The sequence below is a fragment of the Cicer arietinum genome, chromosome 6 (genome assembly GCF_000331145.2).
Source record: "Cicer arietinum cultivar CDC Frontier isolate Library 1 chromosome 6, Cicar.CDCFrontier_v2.0, whole genome shotgun sequence".
NCBI classification, from domain to species: domain Eukaryota; kingdom Viridiplantae; phylum Streptophyta; class Magnoliopsida; order Fabales; family Fabaceae; genus Cicer; species Cicer arietinum.
The window spans coordinates 12,830,002-12,857,005 of NC_021165.2; the positions used below are offsets into that span (position 1 = coordinate 12,830,002).

General features: G+C 30.7%; 2 protein-coding genes and 1 pseudogene across 2 annotated transcripts; 1 reads left to right on the forward strand and 2 right to left on the reverse strand.

The window, feature by feature from the left end:
- Positions 1-1,076: 1,076 nt before the first annotated feature.
- LOC101499909 (small RNA 2'-O-methyltransferase-like) lies at positions 1,077-13,434 on the forward strand. Its single transcript, XM_012716944.3, has 4 exons — positions 1,077-1,549; positions 7,909-8,037; positions 8,191-8,342; positions 8,418-13,434. The coding sequence occupies exons 2-4, from the start codon at positions 7,950-7,952 to the stop codon at positions 8,568-8,570; spliced, it is 393 nt and encodes a 130-aa protein (XP_012572398.1). The 5' UTR covers positions 1,077-1,549; positions 7,909-7,949; the 3' UTR covers positions 8,571-13,434.
- A 623-nt stretch (positions 13,435-14,057) lies between these two features.
- On the reverse strand, positions 14,058-25,602 carry LOC101512097 (probable protein phosphatase 2C 58; annotated as a pseudogene).
- Positions 20,914-25,292, reverse strand: LOC101500245 (putative disease resistance protein RGA1). Its single transcript, XM_073369427.1, has 4 exons — positions 22,806-25,292; positions 22,501-22,689; positions 22,124-22,227; positions 20,914-21,151 (listed from the first exon to the last, which is right to left on the reverse strand). Exons 1-4 carry the CDS (start codon positions 25,290-25,292, stop codon positions 20,914-20,916), a joined length of 3,018 nt encoding a protein of 1,005 aa, XP_073225528.1.
- Positions 25,603-27,004: the final 1,402 nt, after the last annotated feature.

Sequence of the window (27,004 nt, forward strand, 5' to 3'; positions counted from 1 at the left end):
TTTAAAGATACATTTTGAAATTTCAACTGAATTAATTTTTTATTTATTAATATATCTTTAATTATGTTACTTTTTTATTGGTAATTTGTAATAAATAGAATAATAAAACGTTAACAAATTCTTTTGAAAGATAAATTTGTAAGACTATGTCAATTGTCAATAAAAAGTTATACTACAATAAACTTTCTTTTACAATTATTTCAAAAAAGATTTTAGAAAATAAATTGCAGAATGGAAAAATATTTAATTATTTTATAAGTGTCCATTTGAACTCCATTTTTTACCGATATAATGTTAAATTTTTACGATTGAGTTTACATTTTATATACTATTTGATTGAAAAGAAAATATAAAATTATAAATTAAATAATTTAATTCAAATGATAAAATTAGAGGAATTTTTTTTACAAAAGCTTTGGTATCAATTTAAATATAACTAAAGTGTAGAATTAAAAGGAGTAAGACACACTAAAACTTGAAATTATCTTTTTATATATAGATAGCTATCTGAAAAGTAAAATATTCAAATATTTATACTAAATTATTTTTAAAATTTTGTCACTATGAAACAAGTTTTATTGTTTAAATTCATATATTCATTACTTAAAAAAAACTTATATTTCAAATATTTCCTAAATTTAAATGTATTATAAAAAAGTACTCAGTCTATATTTTGAAGTGATTTTGATTACCATGTCTTTAAATCAAATAGTTTTAGTATAAAATTTATATTTTAATGTTGTATTGATATTCTACAGTTGGGATTTTTATATATATAAAAAAGATGATTTATCGTCAAAAATAGTAAAAAAAAAATACTAAATGAAAATTTTGATTTCAATTTTTTATTTTTATCAAGAATATTTTTTTAATTAATTATTATAATAAATTACACCTTTTTTATTTTAGATGAAAGACGTATTTTATTGCACATGAAAACGACTTACGCTTTTCAACAAAAAAAAGAAAAGAGAGATTTACGCGTTGTAAAGTTTTACAACTGTAAAAAAAAACTTGCGCGTTTTTGGTATTGAAAGGCCTAACTTTCTTTTATTAAATCTCTATAAATAAATACAATAACATTTCACGGCAACCATTGCTGTTTCTGTTGTTTTAGGAATTGGGATTTCAAGATAGCGAGAGTGAAAACGGGCAACCATTCCTCGCGATTCTATTTTTTCTTCTGAATTTTATCTCTTATTTTCCCTCACCACTCTATTTTTGATTCAATTTCTCTGTAATCGACTCATCTGAACGAAATTTTATATCAATATATTTTGGAGCATTTTCTCGTTCTTTATATTCTTGAACATTCGATCACCATGAATCTTGATCATCGGCGCCCTAAAAATTTGATTCGATATTTGAATAACTGAATTGTTCTTGCAAGATTTCAATCAGAGGTTTCAATTTTCTGCCGCTTCTGCTTGCTTCGATAAGCGCCTACATATCAGAACCCTATTTCGGAGGTTTCGGATTCAAACCCTGATATATCGAAAAATGCTGCTGGAATTTTTTTGGCTTCATGATTCGACCTCGATGTCTTCAGGTTTTCGTTAAATCTCTTTCTTTCATTGCAGTGTCCAAAAACTCGTTTGGCTTGAATCTTTTGACACAGCTTTTTCGTTGGTACATTAACTTGTTATTTTTTTTACAAGATTAAGAATAAGAATTTATAATCTTGATTACTTGGGCACACAGAAGCAACGTCTAAAATTGGAAATATAAATGAATTATGTTTTCACCATATGAAATTGGTTGTGCTATGTCTCAGTCTCAATAAATTTGAAAACCTAATTAATTCTTTGCTCAAATGGGGATATGCTATATGAACACTTTCTTTGGTGCTTAGCTATATATAACTGGTAATTCAGATTGTAAATTGGGAAGGTATGCCTAAGAAATTATGATGCTAAGTGAAGTTTTGCCATGAGTTTTAATTTCTAATATAAAAGTAAGGTTTGAAGGTTTGAAGTTTTCTGCCCGTATCATAAAACTAGGAAAAAGTAATAATCCTATTATTCTAATTCCGATGATATGAATTTTTGTCCGAAAAACTATGAAAAAGTAACGATCCCATGAATCTAATTTTGATGATATGATTTTTTGCCCATACAGTAAAATTATGAGAAAGTAAGGATACCATGATTCTAATTTTGATGATATGATTTTTTGTTCGTAAACTATGAGAAAGTAACAATCCTATGATTCTAACTTCGAAGATATGATTTTTGCCCATATCGTAAAACTATGAGAAAGTAACGATCTCAGGATTCTAAACTCGATGATATGATTTTTTGTCTATATCAAGAAATTGAGAGATATGATAAACCTCATATACTAATGTGATACATGAGAATTGACGGATTCAAACACGATCTTTGAGTTAATGTGCCTAAAATCTATTGCAATATAAATCTTGTATTTATATTGTGAAACTCAATGGATGTGTATAAGAATTGACGGACCAAAATATGAGTTTATGGTTGACGACCCTAAAGTAGAATGCATTACGAAATTATTTATACTGTAAAATCTCGGATGATATACATGAGAATTGACAGACTTGAAAGCGAGCTTGATGTCCCTAAAATAAATAACAATATGAATGCGAGCTTGATATGATTTTTTGCCCATATCAAGAAATTGTGAGGATATGATAAACCTTATATACCAATGTGATACATGAGAATTGACGGATTCAAACATGATCTTTGAGTTAATGTGCCTAAAATCTATTGCAATATAAATCTTGTATTTATATTGTGAAACTCAATAGATGTGTATAAGAATTGACGGACCAAAATGTGAGTTTATGGTTGACGACCCTAAAGTAGAATGCATTACGAAATTATTTATACTGTAAAATCTCAGATGATATACATGAGAATTGACAGACTTGAAAGCGAGCTTGATGTCCCTAAAATAAATAGCAATATGAATGCGAGTTTGATATGATTTTTTGCCCATATCAAGAAATTGAGAGGATATGATAAACCTCATATACTAATGTGATACATGAGAATTGACGAATTCAAACATGATCTTTGAGTTCATGTCCCTAAAATCTATTGCAATATAAATCTTGTATTTATATTGTGAAACTCAATGAATGTGTATAAGAATTGACGGACCAAATTGTGAGTTTATGGTTGACGACCCTAAAGTAGGTTGCATTATGAAATTATTCATACTGTAAAATCTCGGATAATATACATGAGAATTGACAGACTCGAATGCAAGCTTGATGTCCCTAAAATAAATAGCAATATGAATACGAGCTTGATATGATTTTTTGCCCATATCAAGAAATTTGGAGGATATGATAAACCTCATATACCAATGTGATACATGAGAATTGACGGATTCAAACATGATCTTTAAGTTCATGTCCCTAAAATCTATTGCAATATAAATCTTGTATTTATATTGTGAAACTCAATGGATGTGTATAAGAATTGACGGACTAAAAAGCAAGTTTATGGTTGACGATCCTAAAGTAGATTGGATTATGAAAGTCTTTATTCATACTGTAAAATCTTGGATGATATACATGAGAATTGACGAACCCGACTTTGAGCTTGATGTCCCTAAAATAAATTACAATATGAATTTTCTATTCATATTGTAAAACTTTGATCATATACAATACATGTGAATTGCCTCTTTTAGATGATGACCCAAAAATCAATTTCAATATGAATTTCATATTCATATTGTGAAATTTGGATGATATACATGCAAAGTGACCCAAATGTGAGTTGAGTTGATGACTTTAATATGAATTTTATATTTATATTGTGAAACATGGATGATGTACATGAGAATTGATGGAACAAAACGTGAGCTTATAGTTGATGACCATAAATTAAATTACACTATGAAATTCTTATTCATATTGTAAAACTTGAATGAAAATATACATGAGAATTGACGGAGTCCAATGCAAGCTTGAAGTTGATGTCCCTAAAAAATAAATTGCAAAATGAATTTTAAATTCACATTGTAAAACTCAGATTGTATACAAGAGAATTGCACTTTTTTGATGACGACCCTTAAATCAATTTCAATATCAATTTCATATTCATCGTGAAATTTGGATGGTATACATGCGAAGTGACCAAATTTGGATGGTATACATTCGATCCCATGATTTTAATTTCAATGATATAATTTTTTGCCCATATTAATAAATTGAAAGGATATGATAAACCTCATAGACAAATATGATACATGAGAATTGACGGATCCCAACTTGAGCTTTGAGTTCATGTCTCTAAAATCTATTGCAATATAAATCTTGTATTTATATTGTGAAACTCAATGGATGGATGTGTATGAGAGTTGACGACCCAAAAAGTGAGTTTATTGTTGACGACCCTAAAGTAGATAGCATTATGAAAGTGTTTATTCATACCGTAAAATCTCAGATGATATACATGAGAATTGACGGGCCCGAATGCGAACTTGATGTCCTTAAAAGAAATTGCAATATGAATTTTCTATTCTTATTGTAAAACTTGGATGGTATACGATACATGTGAATTGGTCCTTTTAGATGATGACCCATAAATCAATTTCAATATGATTTTCATATTCATATTGTGAAATTGGGATGGTATACATGCAAAGTGACCCAAATGTGAGTTGAGTTGATTACTCTAATATGAATTTTATATTTATATTGTGAAACAAGGATGATGTACATCAGAATTGATTGAACAAAATGTGAGCTTATAGTTGATGACCATAAATTAAATTACACTATGAAATTCTTATTCATATTGTAAAACTCGAATGATGATATACATAAGAATTGATGAAGCCCAATGCAAACTTGAAATTGATGTCCCTAAAAAATAAATTGCAATATGAATTTTAAATTCATATTGTAAAACTCAAATTGTATACAAGAGAATTGCACCTTCTCGACGATGACCCTTAAATCAATTTCAATATCAATTTCATATTCATCGTGAAATTTGGATGGTATACATGCGAAGTGACCAAATGTGTGCTATTAGTTGATGACCCTGATATGAATTTTATAATTATATTGGGAAAACTCAGATAATTGGCATATGAATTTTATATTCATATTGTAAAATTTAGATGGTATGCAACAAAATTGCACGTTCTAGATGATGAGCTTGAAATCAATTTCAATATGAATTTCATATTCATATTGTGAAATTCGGATGGTCTACGTGCAAAGTAATCCAAATGTGAGCTGTTAGTTGATGAGATCCTAATATGAATTTTATTTTTATATTGTAAAACTTGGATAATGTACATGAGAATTAATGGAACCAAATGTGAGTTTATAGTTGATGACCATAAAGTAAATTACACTATGAAATTCTTATTCATATTGTGAAACTCGTATGATGATATATGTGAGAATTAATGGACCAAAATGTGAGTTTGAAGTTGATGTCCCTAAAATAAATTGCTATATGAATTTTGTATTCATATTGTAAAACACAGATGATATACAAAAGAATTGCACTTTCTAGATGATGACCTTTAAATCATATTCATATTATGAAATTCAATGATATACATGAGAATTGATTTACTCAAATGTGAGTTATGAGTTGATAACTTTTGAAGTTTTATATATTTATATTATGAAACTCTAATGATATACATGATAATTGGACATAAATGTGAGCTTATGATTGACGCCCCTAAGGTGAACTGCTATATGAAATTCTTATTGATATTGTAAAACTCCAATGATGACATATATAAGGCAAGAGTTGGTGGACCCAAATGTGATGGCCATAAAAAAATTTTGCAATATAAATTTTGTATTCATATTGGAAAGTTCATATGGTATACATGAGAGTTGATTGACAATGTGAGCTTCTAGATGTTAATCCTAAAATTAATTTTAATATGATTTTTGTATTCATAATGTGAAATTTGGATGGTATACCCAAATGTGAAAGGGACCTTATAGTTGATGACCCTTAAGTAAATTGCAATTTGAAATTTGTATTCATATTGTAAAACTCGTGATATACATGGTGATTTGGTGAACTCAAATACAAGCTTGAAGTTGATGACCCTAAAGTCGCAGGGTGGTGGTGGGATGCAGCATTTTCGTTGTTGTTGGCATGGTAATTTGGTTAAGGAGAAATTTAAGGATAAATAAATGGTGCTAATATTTTTGGTTGCTCTTTGAAGGCATATCATTTGGCTACTGTACGTAAACCAATAGCCATCTTGTAATAGTAATTGGATGGCTTTGGTAGAATGGATGCGCCAGATTTTGATGATTCAAAAATAAATTTTAATGTGAATTTTATATTTATATTGTGATACTCGTGATGATTGATGGACCCAAAAGTGAACTTATGGTTGATGATCCTATATAAATTGGTATGAATATTCATACACTAAAATTGGAATGATGATATACATGAAAAATGAATTCAAATGGAGCTTGAAGTTGATTTTGTATTTTTTTTATAAAACTACACGAGATTGGATAGATTCAAATGCGAGCTTTTTGTTGATGACCTTAAAATCTATTTAATATAACTTTTTTTTTATATTGTGAAATTCAGATGATTTATATACAAATTGATGGACTTAAATGTGAGTTTATTGTTGATGATCCTAAAATCTATTGTTGTATTTTTATAGTAAAATTCAAATGATAAAACGAGAATTTCAAATGCGAGCTTTGAGTCAATTTTTTTTATTTATAATATAAGATTGCGATGTTTATACATGAGAATCGATGGATCTAAATGTGAACTTATAGTTTATGACTCTAAAATATATGTAATATGAATTTTGTAGTTATACCGCAAAACTTATATTACCACTAGAGAATTGATATACCAAAATGTGAGCTTTTAGGTGGTGGTGATCATAAAATCAACTATATATTTTGTATTCATGTTATAAAACTTTTTGACATGTATGAGAATTGATTGATCCAGATTCGAGTAAATGAGAATTGATGGACCTAAATTTGAGCTTATTATGGTTGACGATACTAAAATATATTGCAATATGAAATTTGTACTTATATTATAATATTCAGATGCATGTGGGAGTTTAGAGTTAATGGACTAAATGCAATTTTTCATATTAATCTTAATGTTAACTTGAAATTATAGCCTCACTCTCTCTACAAAGTTACATGAGTTTCTTGCTACCTCTGAACAACATCTCTGGATTAGAAAGCTGAGTCCATATCCACAAGATATTATAGAGTCATTAATGAAATAAGGTGATTCACATGAATGCATTCCGGTTGCGGCCATATGCATTCCTAGTTCGATTGAAAAACATGTTGAAGCAGTGACTCTTCATATATCTTTAAGAGAATACTACCTTAAAGATATCTAATCAATGATTTCTCCAGGTTTTTTTAGGCACCCCACAGTTTCTTAGGTTAAGAAAGATAAAATAACCTCTCGATGTTGCTGCAAACTGAATGCTCATAATAAAAGTAGAGAATATTTTATTCTTTAACTCAAGTTTTCTGTTAGACCTCTTATAAAAATTGTTTTTAAGAGGAGAAGGCGAAATTAATGAGCAGTTTGTGGCAGTTATTGTGTAAGTTATTATGTAATAATTAGTTATTAAGTTAGTATGTATTATGGGTGAATAAAAGGGGTAACTGCTGCCCATTGTTGGTTATTCTGTTTTCTTATTTGGTACCAGTTTCTATCATTTTCCTGATCATCCAACTTTTGTTTCTCATTTGCATGATACTTTCTTGGAATGATGTATACTAATTCCGTCCCGTGCATTTTTGCATCTGTTGAATATTTTTAGATGAACAACATTTGTCTTTTTTTGTTGATTCGAAATATTTTTTAGTTTCTGTTCGTGTTAAATTACACAACTTTGCATCATTTAGTGATTGCTAGGTTTTCTATACAGGATGCTTCTAGGGAAGACTCCAGGATTGTCAGCTTTATGCAATGCAATGCAATAAATTACTTGCATCAATTTGTGCAGATTCATCACAAGACATGTCAGGAAATGAGGTTTACTCATTAAAGATTGAAGGTCCAGACTCTGGTTATCCTCCCACCGAAGACACACACATCCACTGAAATAAATGGCTATGCTGATTCCTAATTGAAGATTTGTTAGCAAGTGGCTATATTGCTGATTCTAAATTGCTTAGTGTGTCAATGATTTGATGTTCTTTATTTTCAGAGGCATGCTATGTGGAGTATGAAATAAATTTGACCAAAGTTGCAGAACCTCCAAAGGAAAGAATGGAGCCGGCTCTTTTTAGCCCTCCACTTTCAAAGCAAATAGTGGAATTTGCAGTGCAACACATTGTAGAATCCCATGCTACTACTATGGTATGCAAAACTATCTCAACTTCTATTTTCTTTTGTTAGTCTGAGTTGTGAATTGGAGGATCTCTTTCATCACAGCTTGATTTTGGATGTGGATCTGGAAGCTTGTTGGAAGCATTGCTAAATTACACAACTTCTCTGGAGAAAATTGCTGGTGTTGATATTTCACAGAAAGGTCTCACTCGTGCTGCAAAGGTCACATGCACTTTCCTATCTCAGTTTTCATTTTAGTTTTAAGTAGAGTATCTAGGGTTTATGTTTAGTTGTAAGCAGTGGCAGAGCTTGACAAAAATATTTGAGGGGCCAAATATATTTAGCTATTATATTAAATGGTTTCACTGAAATTTGCACGAAAGTTTTAGTGGCTTAGTGGTTAGTGATCTTTGTTTTTAATGTATAGTACATATATACATCAATGTTAAAAACAAAGATTAGTAACGTTATCCTCAGTGGGTTTTGGGGGCTGGCCGCTACCCACTACACCGGTATAGCATTTTGGGAGCCGGCTGCTGCGCTACACTATATGGTGCTGACTACATTGGTCCAAACAAAGCTCCTCCCCTAAATGTAAGTGTCTTCAATTGTTTGTCCCAACTTTATCAAGATTTTGAGAAGGTGTTTATTAAGCCTGTCTTGTAATATGCGAGTCTTTTTTGTGCATAATGGTGCCCACAACTTTTGAAAATAGGAAAGTAATTGGCCATACTATTTTATAATTATTATGTTGAATACCATGTAATCTTTAGCTGATGGAAATATGTTAATATTGGAGTAAGATGTCTTTGACGTGATCTTTACTGACTTGAGTTCTGTTCAAAGTGTGGAAATATTGTCTATGTAATGAATTAAAGATTGTGTTGGACATGTAGTTGATGAAGGCCAGCCTTTTGATCTTTGGATGTCTTGGTTTTATAGAACCTAGTACTCTGTGTGGGATACTGAAACCATAACTTTATTCTTGTATATACATGTGAATTGTGCAGGGTCTGAATTCAAAACTAGTTGCCCATGAATTAGCTGCTTGATACCATTATTCTAATTTCAATGATATGACTTTTTGCTCATATCTTAAAATTGGAAGGATATGATAAACCTCATATAACAATGTGATACATGAGAATTGACGGACCAAACTTGAGCTTTGATTTGATGTCCCTAAAATCTACTGCAATATAAATCTTGTATTTATATTGTGTAACTCAATAGATGTGTATGAGAATTGACGGATCAAAATGTGAGTTTATAGTTGACCATCTTAAAGTAGATTGCATTATGAAAGTCTTTATTCATACTGGAAAATATTGGATGATATACATGAAAATTGATTGGATTATGAAAGTCTTTATTCATACTGTAAAATCTCAGATGCTGCTATACATGAGAATTGACGGACCCGAATGCAAGCTTGATGTCCCTAAAATAAATTACAATATGAAAATTTTCTATTCATATTATTAAACTTGGATGGTATATAAATGAATTGTCCTTTCTAGACGATGACCCCATAAATCAATTTCAATATGAATTTCATATTCATATTGTAAAATTTAGATGGTATACATGCAAAGTGGTCCAAACGTGAACTGAGTTGATGATCCTACTATGAATTTTATATTTATATTATGAAAGACCGATGATGTACATGAGAATTGATGGAAGCAACTGTGAGTTTCTAGTTGATGATCCTGAATTAAATTGCATTATGAAATTCTTATTCATATTGTAAAACTCGAATTATGATATATATATATATGAGAATTAACATAATCTAATGCGAGCTTGAAGTCGACTTTCCTAAAATAAATCGCAATATGAATTTTGTATTCATATTGTAAAACTTGGATAGTGTACAAAGAGAATTGCACGCCTTCTAGATGATGAACCTGAAATCAATTTTAATATGAATTTCATATTCATATTGTAAAATTTGAATTATATACATGTAAAGTGACGCAAATGTGATCTGAGTAGATGTCCCTAATATGTATTTTATATTTATATTGTGAAATTTGGATAATGTACATGATAATTGATGGAACCAAATGTGAGCTTATTGTAGATGACTCTAAATGAAATTATACTATGATATTCTTATTCATATTGTAAAACTCGAATGGTGCTATAAATGAGAATTGACGAATCCAATGCGAGTTTGAAGTTGATGTCCCTAAAAATTAAATTGCCATATGAATTTTATATTCATATTGTAAAATTCAGACTGTATACAAGAGAATTGCACCTTTTAGATGATGACCCTTAAATCAATTTAACATGAATTTCACATCCGTAGTGAAATTTGGATGATATTCATGAAAAGTGATCAAATGTGAACTATTAGTTGATGATCCTGATATGAATTTAATATTTATATAAACTCGAATAATGTTTCTGAGAATTGGTGGAACCAAATGTGAGTAAGTTGATGTCCTGAAAATAAATTGACATATCAATTTTGTATTCTTATTGTAAAACTCAGATGATATACAAGAGAATTGCACGTTCTAGATGATGACATTGAAATCAATTTCAATATGAATTTCGTATTCATATTGTAAAAATCAGATGGTCTACATGCAAAGTGACCCAAATGTGAGTTGTTAGTTGATGAATTTTATATTATATTGTGAAACTCGGACAATGTACATGATAATTGTTGGGAATCAAATGTGAGTTTATAGTTGATGACCCTAAAGTAAATTACTCAAATGATGCTATATATAAGAATTGATGGATCCAAATGCGAGTTTGAAGTTGATGTCCCTAAAATAAATTGTTATATGAATTTGTATTTGTATCGTAAAACTCAGATTGTATATAAGAGAATTGCACTTTCTAGATGATGACTTGCAAATCAATTTCATATTCATATATGAAACTCAATAATATACATGAGAACTGATTGACTCAAATGTAAAACTTGGATGGTGTACAAGAGAATTGCGCACTTTCTAGATGATGAACCTGAAATCAATTTCAATATGAATTTCATATTCATATTGTAAATTTTGGATGATATACATGTAAAAGCACAAATGTGAGCTGAGTTGATGTCCCTAATATGTATTTTATATTTATATTTTGAAATTTGGATAATGTACATGATAATTGATGGAACCAAATGTGACTTTATAGTATATGACCCTAAATTAAATTATACTATGAAATTCTTATTCATATTATAAAACTCGAATGATGATATACATGAGAATTGACAGAGCCCAATGCAAGCTTGAAGTTGATGTCCCTAAAAAATAAATTGCAATATGAATTTTAAATTCACATTGTAAAACTCAGATTGTATACAAGAGAATTGCACATTCTCGATGATGACCCTTACATCAATTTCATATTCAACGTGAAATTTGGATGGTATACATGCGAAGTGACCAAATTTGGATGGTATACATACGAGGTTGAAGTTGATGTCCCTAAAAATTAAATTGTCATATGAATTTTATATTCATATTGTAAAATTCAGATTGTATACAAGAGAATTGCACCTTTTAGATGATGACCCTTAAATCAATTTTAATATGAATTTCACACCCATAGTGAAATTTGGATGGTATACATGCAAAGTGATCAAATGTGAGTTATTAGTTGACGATTTTGATATGAATTTTATATTTATACTGTGAAAACTTGGATAATGTACCTGAGAATTGGTGGAACCAAATGTGAGTAAGTTGATGTCCTGAAAATAAATTGACATATGAATTTTGTATTCATATTGTAAAACTTAGATGATATACAAGAGAATTGCACGTTCTAGATGATGACATTGAAATCAATTTCAATATGAATTTCATTCATATTGTGAAATTCATATAGTCTACATGCAAAGTGACCCAAGATAATGTACATGATAATTGTTGGGAATCAAATGTGAGTATATAGTTGATGACCCTAAAGTAAAGTACTCAAATGATGGTATATATGAGAATTGATGGATCCAAATGCAAGTTTGAAGTTGATGTCCCTAAAATAAATTGCTATATGAATTTTATATTTGTATCGTATAACTCAGATTGTATATAAGAGAATTGCACTTTTTAGATGATGACCCTTACAACAATTTCATATTCATATATGGAATTCAACGATATACATGAGAACTGATTGACTTAAATGTGAGTTATGAGTTGATGGCTTTGAGATTTTATATATTTTATATTATGAAACTCAAATGATATACATGAGAATTGATGGATACAAATGTGAGCTTATGGTTGACGACCCTAAGGTAAACTGCTATATGATATTCATATTGATATTGTAAAGCTCCAATAATGATATACATAAGACAAGAGTTGGTGGACCCAAATGCAAGCTTGAAGTTGATGGCCATAAAAAAAGATTGCAATTTGAATTTTGCATTCGTATTGGAAAGTTCATATGGTATATTTGAAAGTTGATAGATCAAAACGTGAACTTCTAGATTATATGACTCTAAAGTCCCAGGGTGGTGGTGGGCTGGTGCATTTTCATTGGTGTTGGCATGGTAATTTGCTTTTGGATAATTTATAAGGAGAAAATTTAAAGATAAATAAATGGTGCAAATATTTTTGGTTGCTCTTTGAAAGCATGTCATTTGGCTACTAGTAATACTAATTGGATGGCTTTTGTAGTATTTGGTAAAATGGATGCAGCAGTTTTTTTCACACCAGATTAATGTGGACTGCAGCAAATTTGATTTAGATGCCATAATCGTGAAGCTGGTAATGGTATGGGATGTGTAGAATAATTGATTAGTAATATAATTTCGTAAGTTGAGGTGGAAATCAACTTTCTATGAATTTAAAAATAAATTTCAGTTGCGAATTTTTATATTTATATTGTGATACTCGTGAGAATTGATGGATTCAAATATGAATTGATACTATGTAAATTGATACGAGTATTCATGTGGTAAAACTAGAGTGATGATACATGATAAGTGGATTCAAATTGAACTTGAAGTTGGTTTTGTATTCTTATTATAAAACTACATGAGAATGAATTGATTCAAATGAGAGTTTCTAATTGATGACCCTAAAATCTATTTTAATATAAATTTTATTTTGATGTTGTGATATTCAGGTGATTTATATGCAAACTGATGAACTTAAATGGTTGATGATCCTCAAATCTATTATTAAATGTATGTAGTATTCATATTGTAAAACTCAAATGATATATGACACAAGAATTTCAAATCCGTATTTTGAGTTGAAACTTTTAATTTATAATATAAGATTGCAATGTTTATACATAGAAATTGATGAATTTAAATGCGAGTTTATAAATTATGACTCTAAATTAAATTAAATTTTGTATTCATATTGTAAAACTCATATTACCACGTAAGAATTGATATATCAAAATATATTATTACATAAGAATTGATATACCAAAATGTGAACTTTTAAGTGATGATTCTAAAATCAACTATTATATAAATTTTCTAAGTGATATCTTTAAATCACTTACTATATAAATCTTGTATTTATATTGTAAAACTTAAATAGTATAAATGAGAATTAATGAATCTAAATTTGAACTTATGATTGACAATGCCTAAATATAATTAAGTTTATTATAAAATTTATATTCGTATTGCGTAATATTTAAATGATAAACAAAGATTTGATAGATTTACATGGGAGTTTTAGAATTAATGGCTAAATACAACTTTTATTTTTTATTTTTTATGAATTTTAATGTTAACTTAAAATTATAACCTTACTGTCTCTAATTGTAGATACAATATACATTTGTATGTGATGTCAAATAGTGATAATTTAAGTAAGAAATATTTTAAATTCAATTGCAATATGGAATTAAATTTTATTGTGGAATCGAGATATTTACATACGATAATACATAATAGATGACTCTTTCTATATGACTTTCTAGCTATAAAGAAAATAACCTAAATAACCTGTTAAAATTTTTAAAGAGACATTTGCATGAAATATCACCATTCATAGCTAGAACATAACAACTATGCATGAAATATCATCATAGCTGCCCATATATTTGGCTTCTTTGACCAACTTTTTTGCTGCTTTTTGAGCATCATCAACATTCCTGATGCAGTTACAAGCCTCTTGATTTGAGATTACCTGAAAAGGTGAAGCCGATATTTCAGTTAATTAGTATTACTTAACAAGAGTTCATTCAGAACAGTTCCAACTAGTTCTGCAATAAGGTAGCAATTGATTAGAGATTCTGCATTAAGGTAGCAATTGATTAAAGATTTCACCTCTTCTTTTCTTAATCAATAATTCTAGACTAAACGCAGAATCCTCATACCTTCCACAAACCATCACTACCCAAAATGATGAATTCAGTGTCCTCATCAATCTTGTTAATCATCACATCTGGTTCTGCAGTGATGTGCTCCTTCAATTTTCCATCTCCAAATGCTCTTGTCATTGCTAACTGACCATCCACTCTTGGAACACACCCTAATTCCATTTTGGCATCTTTAGTACTGAACTTGATGTAGCAATACAAGTCCACGAATGTTAATAACAGACTTGACATTCTAAGAGCAGTTTCTAAGTAATATCAAAGTAAGTTTATTTTCATTGATGATCACAATTATTATGCATATATAGATTTTGTTGAACTTATTTCATCATTACCTGGTCTCATTGACACAAAACCTCCCTACTCTCAACCAGTTCTTTTTCCTTTTCTGGTTCATGATCCACAGTAAGTTGTTTGGCAAGACCATTTTTACATGATATTGCTCGAGAATCGCCAACATTGACTACCACCAGCTTAACACCATTAATTAGTATTGCTGCCACAGCCGTTGATCCTCCACGCGAATCAGCTAAGTTCTCTAAAATCTCATCGTCTGTCGCTTTACATGCTTTCTTAACAGCATGCACTGGATTTTCCCAGAAATCGGGCTATTCATGCACGATTAAGAAATCAAATTCAAATTCGCAGCGAGAATAATAATCTCTAGACTGGAATATACCAATTATTACTAAAGTATGTACCTCACTCAGTATATTTTCAAATAGATGGCTTTGCAAATATTTTGCAACATCGCGACCTGAGTGTCCATCAAAAATTGCGTACAGTCCTAAATCATAACCATTGAGCTTCCTGTGTTGAGCAAAAACATAGTCCTCCATTCCATGGTTCATCTCTCCTTCAACTAAGTGACATCCGTGGCTGAAATGTCGAGTATGAGGCTTATTCTTCTCGTCTGTGTCTTTCATGAACAGACTTTTGTGAACTCTGTCCTGCATGGAGAATGGAAAAGATTGTCACACAAATATACAAATGCCCAGTTTTTATATTTAAAGCAGAAATATGTATGTATACCTCTGAAACCGTAGTAGGACCGTCATTACCTAGTAAGTACTCTCCTTCCTCTTGATGATCCTCAACCACATCATCATCTCCTCCAGATTTTTCTTCATTGTTGTTGTCACTGGTATTGATGTCATCCTCATCCTCACTATATTTTTCTTCTCTAATAATGAGATCATCTTCCTGCTGTTAAATGCAAACCAGGAATTTGCAGGCTATGAATATGGTAATAAGGAAGGTGTACTAGCAAGCAAATCAATTAATGTGACTTGCATGTTCATATTTGCAAATTCTAAATCAGATCTCATAATGAATCATGTATCTCCAATGGTGTGTTTAAATACCATGTAATACTAATAGCTCTATTTTCCATTGTATATACAAAATACCTGCATCAGTCTTTGATTGCATTGTAAAGATAATGCACAGAACAAGAGTGAAAGAGAATAACCTTTCTTTCAAGTGAGTCCACATAGCTTTCCTTCCTTGATGTCTTGTAATATACAAGTAGTTGAGTTAGATCATTAACTGATATAAGCTTGTGATATCAATAGAAAGAGGTCAAAAAATGCTGGTTCATGCTATTGTTTTTTGTAATCTTATCAATTTATAGACATGCAGACAAATAGTTGTTGATAAATGACAATGAACTTGAAAACACTTGTGGGTCTTAATAGTACGCATCGTTATGGTTATACTTCTGACTCTGCAAAAGATTTGTTTGAATGGATGGAAGGTATAATTTTCTTTTGGGGTTAAATATTTTTTAATTATTTTTTTTAATGAGAAAAAGAAAGTGAAAGATTATTGCAACCTTTTAATGACCCTGATCTCTTTTGCTTCAAACTCTTCCATCCAAACATACCATAAAAGACAGATAAAAGTTACACTTATAGATACCTTAAAAGCAGCAGGATTTACACCAGCTGTCAAAGTAGACTTTCTCTTATGCAAGTTAGAATAAGCCTGATCAAGTACACAATAAAATCATGTGTGAAGTGTGATATACTCAAAATGTGAAGACCAGATGTAGATGCAAAAATATGATTTTAAATTGTGGTCGAGGACATTTTGGTTGTTGTGATACCTACTGCGGTTGTTATGACATAAATTTATTTTTCAGTAGCATCAAATATCATAATTTATTACCTATTTTGTAAGTCACATAATTCTTAGTTTCCCTCCAAAATTTAATATTTATCTCATTATAAACTCTTCATCACTTTTGAATATCTCTAGTATTTTAAAATAGACTAAAAATGATATATAAAAAAATGATAGTATAGAAAAATAATTTGTATGATTGATATGTGGGGGAAATTGGGGAAAATTTCCAAAATATATTTAGAATTCTTTGATAGCTAATATAGTGAAATTAAATAATTTAATGTATTACTTGGTCAAATGTTTGCAATTAGGTTTAATGCATATGTTAGTTTTTGGAACAATGTATTTGTTAAATTATCAAATGTTACAATCTTTTTCAAGAATTGTTTTCTTTCACCAATTGGTATGAGTTTATCTATTTCACCAATTGGTATGAGTTTATCTATAAATAGAGACACTTAAGAGGCAAAAAGAATAAAACAAAATTCATGTTACTTGAGTCAAAATTCTATCAAAAACATTTGAATCAAAATTCTATCAAAAATATTTATGAGTCATTTCTTCTTTTCTCTAGTACACTATAGTAAATGAAAGAATTTTATTTTGTAAACTATCATTGATCAATAGGCTTGGTGTGAATGTGCAATTAAGTTCAAAGATTTCAAAGTATTCTGAAAGTGATTCAAATCGAACTTAAAACTTAGTGTGATACACACACTTTAAAATTTAAAATTTATTTGTGCAACTTTCATCATCATTAATTTCATCATTTTCTTGTTCAAAATCTATAGTATACTCTCAACAAAATATCCAACATGATATATTGTCTATGTAGTGCATGCAGCTGTTGCACCCACTACTTTGGGGTGTTGCATTATATGATTCACAATTGCACTGCAATTATGGTCTCATGCGGTTGAGATACAGTCGCAACAAGTGGTCTGCAATTTGAAACCCTACATATAAACACCAATGGTCAGCCCCATTTATCTTTTGGATGCATCCATGATGCTACTCAAAGTCATCATCTGATTTGAAGAAACTATTTATTTTCAATACACTATCTAGAACTTCTTTACCTTTTATTTTCTCTGTTTCATCTATATACTCGAGAGTCTAGTGAATGTTTGAACTTCTAGTTTAGCTGGTATACATTTTGCTTTGCTATGAGCTAACAAATCACAATTAGCTTTAAATTTGTTTAGGAAAACTCAAAGTTGAAACGTCTTGTGTTTTCCACAATGATTTTCAAGTGACATGTTGCATTCTTTTTACAGGTCCCAAATCTCAACAATGTTTTTCCCTTGTAAACTATAGTTCATTTCCATACTTAAGAGAATTCGGCTTAGGTTTTACCATCTTTGACAAGACTTTGCCAAAGAAAAGGTATAATATCTAATATGACTTACCCAAACAATTGAGTTTTTCTTTTGGAAATAATCCTAATAATTTGGAGATTGTTTAAGTCAAAGTTCGAACTAAATGGATACTTGTTTTTCCTTCTTCTAATTATAGAAAAACCAATATAAAGATGCAAACAAATGTTTAAAACCAGAAAATCCAACGTTTTCTCAAGCCAATACATGCAAATAATTTGCTAGAATATATACAACCATATAATACAAAGTTCACTTTGATATACAGTGGGTCTGTCACTCAATTTACAGTGAACCGTGGTGATTTTATAAAAATTATTACTTGTAACTTAACAAAATCGGAATAACGTACCGTAATTCTGATCAGCTCATAGAACATGAAGGCATACTATATAAATATAATATATACACATAAAATTTTCCAGCAAGATGGTGACAAATTTATAATGGGTGAAATCAGCGTACCTTCATGATATTTGTTTGATTGATGGATAATATTCTCTTTGCTGAGTTCCAAACTTGACGACAAATAAAAGGTGTTGAGAGATGAGAAGGGAAGGAAAGCATATAGTTTGTAAAATGCAATAGTATACATATTTATAATTCTGTATGGTGGGAAATGAAAGACACGTGGTTATATAATGTGTAGAGCAGTGTCCCACACCGTTTGCATTTGTTTTTTGAAAAGGTTTCATGTACATTCATACACCTATTATTTCTGGAGAAAGAAAGAGAAAGATAAAAATAAAGGAACTAATGTGATAACCATTTGACATAAGCACAACTTCTCTTGGGACAATGAATCACATGATTCATATCAGTTTTATTTTTAATAATTTTATCGGAGAAAAATATCTAACTATTGACATTATCTAATTAATCTCTATCGAGAAATATGATCGATCCTTCTTTAATGGAGTTTTCTCTCTTGATCACATATTTTTATTCACAAGATTTAAATAAAAGTGATAAAAAGAAAAGATTTAATGAAACAGGTAGAGATAATTTTTGGTGTGATAATAAAATCGGTCCAATTCCACTATACCAATGAATGTGATGTTGGTACTCACCGTCTATTTTCGCTGAAAAATAATACGTTAAGTAAAATATAAACTTATTATTATTCAAATAGTGATAAATCCAGTCAAGTCCTTTAAGCACGTTGTTGTCTTGGGTTAAATGTCTTATTGATGTGAAACAGGATGCATTCCTTTCGTTTTCTTGTTTAATTTATTTGATCAAATAAAATTGAAATGACTTTTAAAAATCTAGATAACATGTAACGTAGTAAATCTAGTATAAGCATAGCATTCATCTACATGATCAATAAAAAGCTTATATTACATTAATTAAAATCAATTAAAATAATAATAATATAGAGTAAAATAATATTTAATTTTTCCTTTTAAATGTCCAGTGCTGCACATTTTAATTTGAATGTTAGCTATATATAAGAATGGTAAATGAATGTATTAGTTGTGTGAAAACATTTTTTATTTTTTACAAAAGTACTGTTCTTATTTGGTATCATGTTCCCATGAGGGCTCGGAAATTATTATGATTTGAACTTAAATAGACAAATGTTAATGGTTTAATATGTTATATTAGTAGTTAAAATTTGAACTTTTGACCTCCTTAATTTTTGGGTACCTCAGTTTAATCACTTTATTTGGTTTTGCTTCTTAACTAGGTTGGACCTTGTGCAGGTTTTATAAGAAAAATATATGAAGTTGAAGGGTTTGCTCAGCATGGAGTTAATTGAATACTTGCAACTTTGACTAACACATTTGGTTCACTGCAAGAAGCATATAAAGGTCACTTCTTGTTATGGCTTAAACAATTGTATTTAGAAGAAGAACCTCATAATTTCGTGGGTAGTGATTTGCTTAATAAAATGCATAGTCAAATAACTTGTCAAATGCTCAGCTGGTCTTCTCTTCAGACTTCAGATTTTAATATAAGTTATCTGCATAATTATTTGCCTCCATTTAACCTCTAAATGATTAATCATTGAGCATCTCAAATTGTTTGAGTAACTTACTTTTATCTGGTCACGTCACTCCTCAATAGTTGGCCAAGAAGTTTATGTGATTTTTGCTCCTTGCTAAACTGTTTGAGGGATGGGAAAATCCAGAAGTGTTTCTGGTTAGCAGAAGTTATTTTGCTCATTTCAACCCTTATTATAAGGATAAATTTGGGTGAAACGTTAATAGTGTTAGAACCATTTATATGTTTTTGCCTAAAAACAGTAATCTTAACATGATGTCAATTTTTTAAGATCGGTAGATATAAAATCATCCATGTTTCACTCAACAAACAAATTTTCTTAGATAGTTTACATGTCACAACATTATATCATAGTCTCTGATCTCTATAATTGAGCTATCTAGAGTTTTTTGTACTTACATTGAACAATAAGATTTTGAAATAGTCTACAACAACAAAAATTAACCAATGGAGAGAAAGGGGAAGGAAGGAAGGGTTTGAAATAAGGGTGAAAAAAATCTCTATCTAATCAATTTTTCTTTTGAGATAAAACTTACATTAATGAATAACAAGATGTTACAATATGATAGAATAACTTACCTTTTCCAATCTTCTCTATTCCCACAAATGGGCCCTAAATGTACAAGAAAGAGAGAAAATAAAATTAAAAGAATTATAAAAATAGTTGAGTAGGAGTACACACTTACAGAAAAAATTGACATGTAGTTAATTTATTAGTTGATTATGTCTTAACAAATTATTTTCTTTACTTTATTTGGAATAGAAAAAACTTATGAATCCGTCGATTTTTGGCTGCTTGAGTCATTTCTTGGTCGGTTGTCCGGCTTGCTTCCATTGGACATGGAGTTGGTCAAGGCGCAACCACATGGCAAGCTATAGAAGGAATTGCACGCAACCAGCACACATGGGTTAGGAAATCGAGTAATGCAAACTTCAAAGTCTCTACTACCTCCATGATGTTTGGTGATTGTGTTTGCACTATTGTCCATAATCCTAAACGCTGGCAATCTAGCACGATGAAACCAACAGAAAAAAAGAAGTTAGTAACAAGTAAAGACAAATGTGTAGTTCATGCAGGAGCAAACTAGGGAGGGAATCTGTAGCTAGGAATCCAAAGTATTTGAGCAAAACGTGTAGTTTCACTTGATTTGTTATGTACAACTTTGTGCCTATCTCTCTACTCTTCATGGGCATTATATAAATGGGACTCGATCTAGACACGGAAAACTCACTATGGTCATGTCAAATTTTGATATGAGAGGACCCAAATCCGAAGTCCCAATGTGTATGTTATAATAAAAATTCTTAATTGTTGAAGCAATTTCCAAAGCCAAGACTGATATCCCTGGAGCTTATTTAATGTTGAACAATAATAGAAATGAAAAAAAATACAACTTGGTCAAAACAACTGTCTCTCTCTCTCTCTTTCTCTCTACTTAAGTGTGAATTATGCAAGTGAAAACAATGTTAATTTTGTTTTTTTAGCCGGCATGCTTGCAGATATAATTTTCCATAACAGACACACTAACAAAAAACAGATGAATTAATTGACTCAAGGTTGCTCCATGTCCGATCATTATATATATTATATATGGATAGGCAAAATGTTAGTTGTAAGTATGTTATTAGTCAGAGTTTGAACCCTGGACCTCCTTCTCAAACTCTTTCGGATATCCCAGCTCAACTACTATAAGGAAAGGTGTTGCACTTATATATTGGTTGCCCCTTTCAGTAGAGGCTGGTGGGATCGAAACCAGGCTTAGCTTGGGGGGAGACCATGCAGTCAGGACAAGCACAATCTTTATCCCTGATGTCCTATGTGAGTTTCATGCAGTGTTGGTTCTCATGACGATGTTAGAATAAGGTTGTGTGATAGACATGAAGACTGCAGCAAGGAATGATTAAAACTAATGTTGCGGCAGTTTTGGATTGGTGTTTATCAGGGATCATGTGAGTATGTTTATGGCTGGACAAACTGACACATTAACAGCAGAAATCGCATGACTTGACTCCTTTGGGGCAGAGTTGCTAGCTGCTAGAGAACTGAGAAGTTTGTTTGGAAAGTCATGACTGTGCACCATGCCCTATGAATAGGAAATGAAAACTTTTCTTCTAATGAACTTTCACTAGGAGATATTAATATGTAATTATGTATGTAACTATGTATGTCTTTTGGTTTGATGAATGGGACTGATGCTACACTCTTAGATCAGCATAACTTTAGCCTTCAGATGCCGTGGTCAATGTTGCTGTTTCCAGGGGTTCACCTCAAGCATGGATCAAAGATCCTCTTGAAACTGTTTCGAGCATATTACTTTCAAATTATTCTAGTTAAAAATCTAAGATTTACATCATACTGTAAAAGTAAAACCATTTGAATTTTTACATGTGCAATAAATCAGTCCAAAAAGACCGGAAATTTTAAGGTTTGGTGCATAATCCAGTCCAAAGAACACAGACAGAACTGACTTAAACAATGACCCAACTTCAGTAAATATTACAAAGTTATCAACAGGAAGTCTAAAATCCATATTGGACGTGCGCACCTATGGAATGAATGAATTGGATCGAATTAACATTAAAAACAGGATTCAGTTAGACAAGGAGAATAAAAAAGCATCAAGTGCATGTGAAAAAAGATAAATCATGAATCTACGCTTACTTCAACATTTGGGATATGAGCTATCTTGCACCAGTCGGGGCCTGTATTTTGATTGCATCTCTCAACTAGCTGAGGACATCCATATATCTTTAAATTCTGAAGATTTTGAAGACAATCAATTTGTTGTGGTAGTGTCAAGTTTGGACAATCAGCAATGAGAAGCGTCTCAAGTGATGTCATATTTACCAACCATTCTGGCAATGCCATTAGGCTCGAACACTCTGAAAGACCCAAGTATCTCAAAGTTTTATCAGATTGTCTAAGCCAACCAGGTAATGCTGCCAAATTGGGTAATTTGTCGATTGAAAATCGTTCAAGTTTCAAGGAGTAGTTTTCATTTTCTTCTCCTTCATCCTCAAAACTAATCACCCCTTCACAAGCCTCAATAGTCAGTTTCTTTAAAGAAGTTAAGTGACTCAAATCACGTGGAAGGAAGGTCAAATTGTCACAATTCCACAAAATTAAGATTTGTAGATATTTCATGTTCCCAATATGTATGAAAGACAAATCAGTGACTTTTGTGGTAATCCACAAAATCCTAAGGCTGACAAGATTACTCAAATTTTTGGGAATATATGCAAGTGCTACACATCTACAGAGATTTAATATTTCTAGGCTTTGAAGCATGCAAATGGAATCCGGAAGTTTTTCCAACCTCTGGCAATAGCTTAGATCAAGATACCTCAAATGCTTCATTTTGTTGAAACAATCAGGCAAGAACTGAAAATTACAACCTTGAATGTTCAACACCCTGAGGTACTTGAACTTGTTGGAAATCCATTTGACAAACGGTTCAGTGATTGCGAGATCATTTTGACCTGCATGCCAGAATCCAACGGTTCGGATCTTGCTTGACATTTTACCAAAGGTTGGAACTCCTTCATCACTGTCTGCAAATGATAAATGCTGCACTTTTTCTTTAACGTTTGTTGAGTTGAATTTTACTACTGCCCTTTCACTTTGCATTGTGAACACGGCAAGGTCGTGAATAAGATCGTGCATTTTGAAATAGGTGATGCCTAGAAGATCAAGTTCTTCGGAAATAAGACCATCAATAACCAGTTGTTCCTCAGAAGCAATTTCAAAGAAAGATCTTGAAACCAGCTCTTGAATATAAAACTCCCCAAGTTCTTCCGGCTCCTCGTCTTCATTTTTCGTTTGCAGTAGTCCATGGGCCATCCAAAATGAAATCAGCTCCAAATTAGTATACTCATAACCCTTGGGAAAAATCGAACAATGAGAGAAACACAGTTTCAATTCAGATGACAAGTGATTATAGCTTAGTTTCAATGCAGCCAAAATACCATCATCATTTTGAGGGTTCATTTTCCAAATTTCACTATCTCTTACTTTCTTCCACTCACTTTCATTACGTTTTGAGTAAAGCAGGCACCCTAAACTTACCACTGCTAGGGGCAACCCTCTACACTTTCTAGCTATATCCTTCCCAATTTCTAAAAGCCTTGGGTGCTGTTTCCCCTCTCCTGCTTGAAATGCACACTTAACAAAAAGCCTCAAACAATCTTCTTCTGGAAGATACTTCAAGCTGTGTTTATAAGCATTCCCCATTATTGAAGCAACCTTGTCACTACGAGTGGTCGTGACAATCTTGCTACCAATTTTCTCATCTTCAACATCATGCATCCCTAGTAAAAGTTTTTTCAACTCAAGCCATTCTCTATAATCTTCATTCCAAACATCATCTAGAACAAGTAGAAATTTCTTCCTCCACAATCCTTCACGAAGCAAATTTTGCAATTGATCAAAACTATACATGTGAGCATCTATCTCCATTCCATGCATGGCTTTAAGAATCTCCAACACTAACCTCTTAACATCAAAATCATCAGAAACAAACACCCACATACGCAATTCGAAAATCTCAATCACCCTATCATCATTATAAACCAACTGAGCAAGAGTAGTCTTTCCCAGTCCTCCAATTCCAACAATCGGAATAACATCAATGTCGTCATTATCTAACGGTGGATCCATCAAAAACCTAATAATCTTTTCTTTCTCATCATCTCTACCAATCACAAGGGAAGACCTAACATAAGAATGAGTCTCTCTAGAAGCATTAGTACTAGTCCTTCTAGTTCCACTTCCACTTCCAATTCCAATAGAATGATTCTCTAAGAGACCTAATTTCATCCTAAGAGAAGCAATTTCATCTATCCTCTGATTAATATCTTTAATCTTATGTGCCATTTTAAGACGAAATGCAAAAGGGTTAGAAGAAGAGAGAAAACGTTGTACCTTAGTGGTGAATTTTCCATTTATTTTGAGAACCTGATTCCTCAAAGATTGACATTCAATTTCATCAAGAATGTCACGTGCGTCGAATAAAGCGTGTTTGAGGTGGTTCAACCATAGTGAAATGGAGTTGTTTAGTGTTTGTTTGTTTTCAGCGTCGATAATGAAGGCGTTGATGATTGTGAGAGTGTTTTGAAGGTTGCTTAAATCAGAATGCATATTTTTTGCCATTGAAATGTTGTGAAAAGCGCTCGTTACTAGTCTGTCTAACACGTTTGTTAACAAACCTGAAACTATTGAAGCCATCTTCTTCAGGAACTGCTGCTAGTGCTACTACTCTTTTCTGCTAAACATCCTCAACTTTTATTTTTATTTTTTTCAAGATATAAAACAAGTGTCATATCACGTTACTTTCTGTTTCTCTCTCTGTTAAAGTATAGAAAGATGCATGAATGTTCATCAATAATTTTTCTTTTAAAAATATCTTTAAAAGCTAGTTTGATCAATACCTCACATGTCTACGTCTCTTTCCAACCAACTAGTTCTCTATTTTATTTTAATTTATATTTTGATTTGAGCAATGAAAGTAATCATATACCAACTCTTTTGGACTCCAACGTGGAGTTTCGAGACGAGAGGGTGCTAAAAATATAAGAGTCAACTATGATGGGTATTAGTCGCCAACACGCCACAAATTATTAGTTTTTCGTCAACGAATACTACAAATTAATTTTGAAACAATTTTTTGTACAAATTAAATGGGTCATGTGTAATTTCTTTTGTTGTTAAAATATTTATATATAATTGTGAGGTATTAAATTTGAACTCGAGATAAATTTTTATTAATTTAGTTACTATTTAAATTGAAATAATATTTAATATTATATTTAAGTTTTTTATGGATAATTTAAAGATTTTTGTGACATGCTCATCTCTCCTCCAAAAACACTAACATTTTATCGAAAGTTAATTCTCCAAATGAATGCGTGAGTGGATTCTAGGGAGAACACATTACAAACCCAAAACTAAATAGTTTATGATACTATTAATTATACAATAAATTTACTCATAGTTATATTTTAGCTCAATTGTTAAAGCGTAATATTTGCAGTCTTTTGTCCATAGTTCATATATAAACTATATCACTATTTTATGATTTTTATAATTTAAAGTCTCATTTTATAGGTTGTTTTCAATCCATGATGCAATTTGGAGATTAAAATTATTGATGAAGAAGAATTTAGATTGAAAGTGGATAAAAATTTTAGGCTAAAAATATAAGTTGGTGATTTTTTTTTTTTAATGATCAAATGATAATAATTTGATAGTTAGATTTAGGTTCCAAGCATAATTCTTATAATTAATCTATTTGTAATAAATTACAAAAAAATATATTGATTTTTAATGTTTGTATTTTGTTCTATCTTCAATTTGAAACATCGCAATTATGCAAGTTAATTATGATAATATTTATTATATTTTTTTAATATTAATAAAAATAAAAATTATCGCATATGCCTTTAAGACACATGTTGACATTTCCAAAAATATAATTTTTTTTTTTAAAAATACTTTTAATTTTTCAAAAAGTTGAATATACAAATTTGAATATAAAATTTATCGATTTGATATCATAACATGTGTCATTGGAATATATATATGTTATCACTTGTGTATAAAAAATGGAGTTTGACCTTTAATAATAGAGAGATTAGTTAATTTGTGTTATATACACCCTCTCCCTCATTTACATTTTTTTTTTTTGTTAATAAGAGGAATTAACAATATTTTTTATTCTGTCAATGAAATGGTAAGATATTTGTCAATTGGATGGAGTCTCACCTACGTTTGCAATAGTTATGATAAATCATTAATTATATTTTTTTAATAATATAACTATTTCTTGAACTCATAACTAGGTGTAACCGGACTTAGAACAGTGT

Bases quoted from the DNA above. Each gene is read 5' to 3' on its own strand.
- LOC101499909 (XM_012716944.3), top strand. From the start codon at position 7,950: ATGCAATGCAATAAATTACTTGCATCAATTTGTGCAGATTCATCACAA. The intron at 8,038-8,190 runs GTCCAGACTCTG...CTTTATTTTCAG, and splicing joins TTACTCATTAAAGATTGAAG to AGGCATGCTATGTGGAGTAT. The intron at 8,343-8,417 runs GTATGCAAAACT...CTTTCATCACAG, and splicing joins AATCCCATGCTACTACTATG to CTTGATTTTGGATGTGGATC.
- LOC101500245 (XM_073369427.1), bottom strand. From the start codon at position 25,292: ATGGCAAAAAATATGCATTCTGATTTAAGCAACCTTCAAAACACTCTC. The intron at 22,228-22,500 runs GTATGATGTAAA...TCCTATTCATAG, and splicing joins CAAATGGTTTTACTTTTACA to GGCATGGTGCACAGTCATGA. The intron at 21,152-22,123 runs GTCAGTTTGTCC...TCATCGTGCTAG, and splicing joins GCGATTTCTGCTGTTAATGT to ATTGCCAGCGTTTAGGATTA.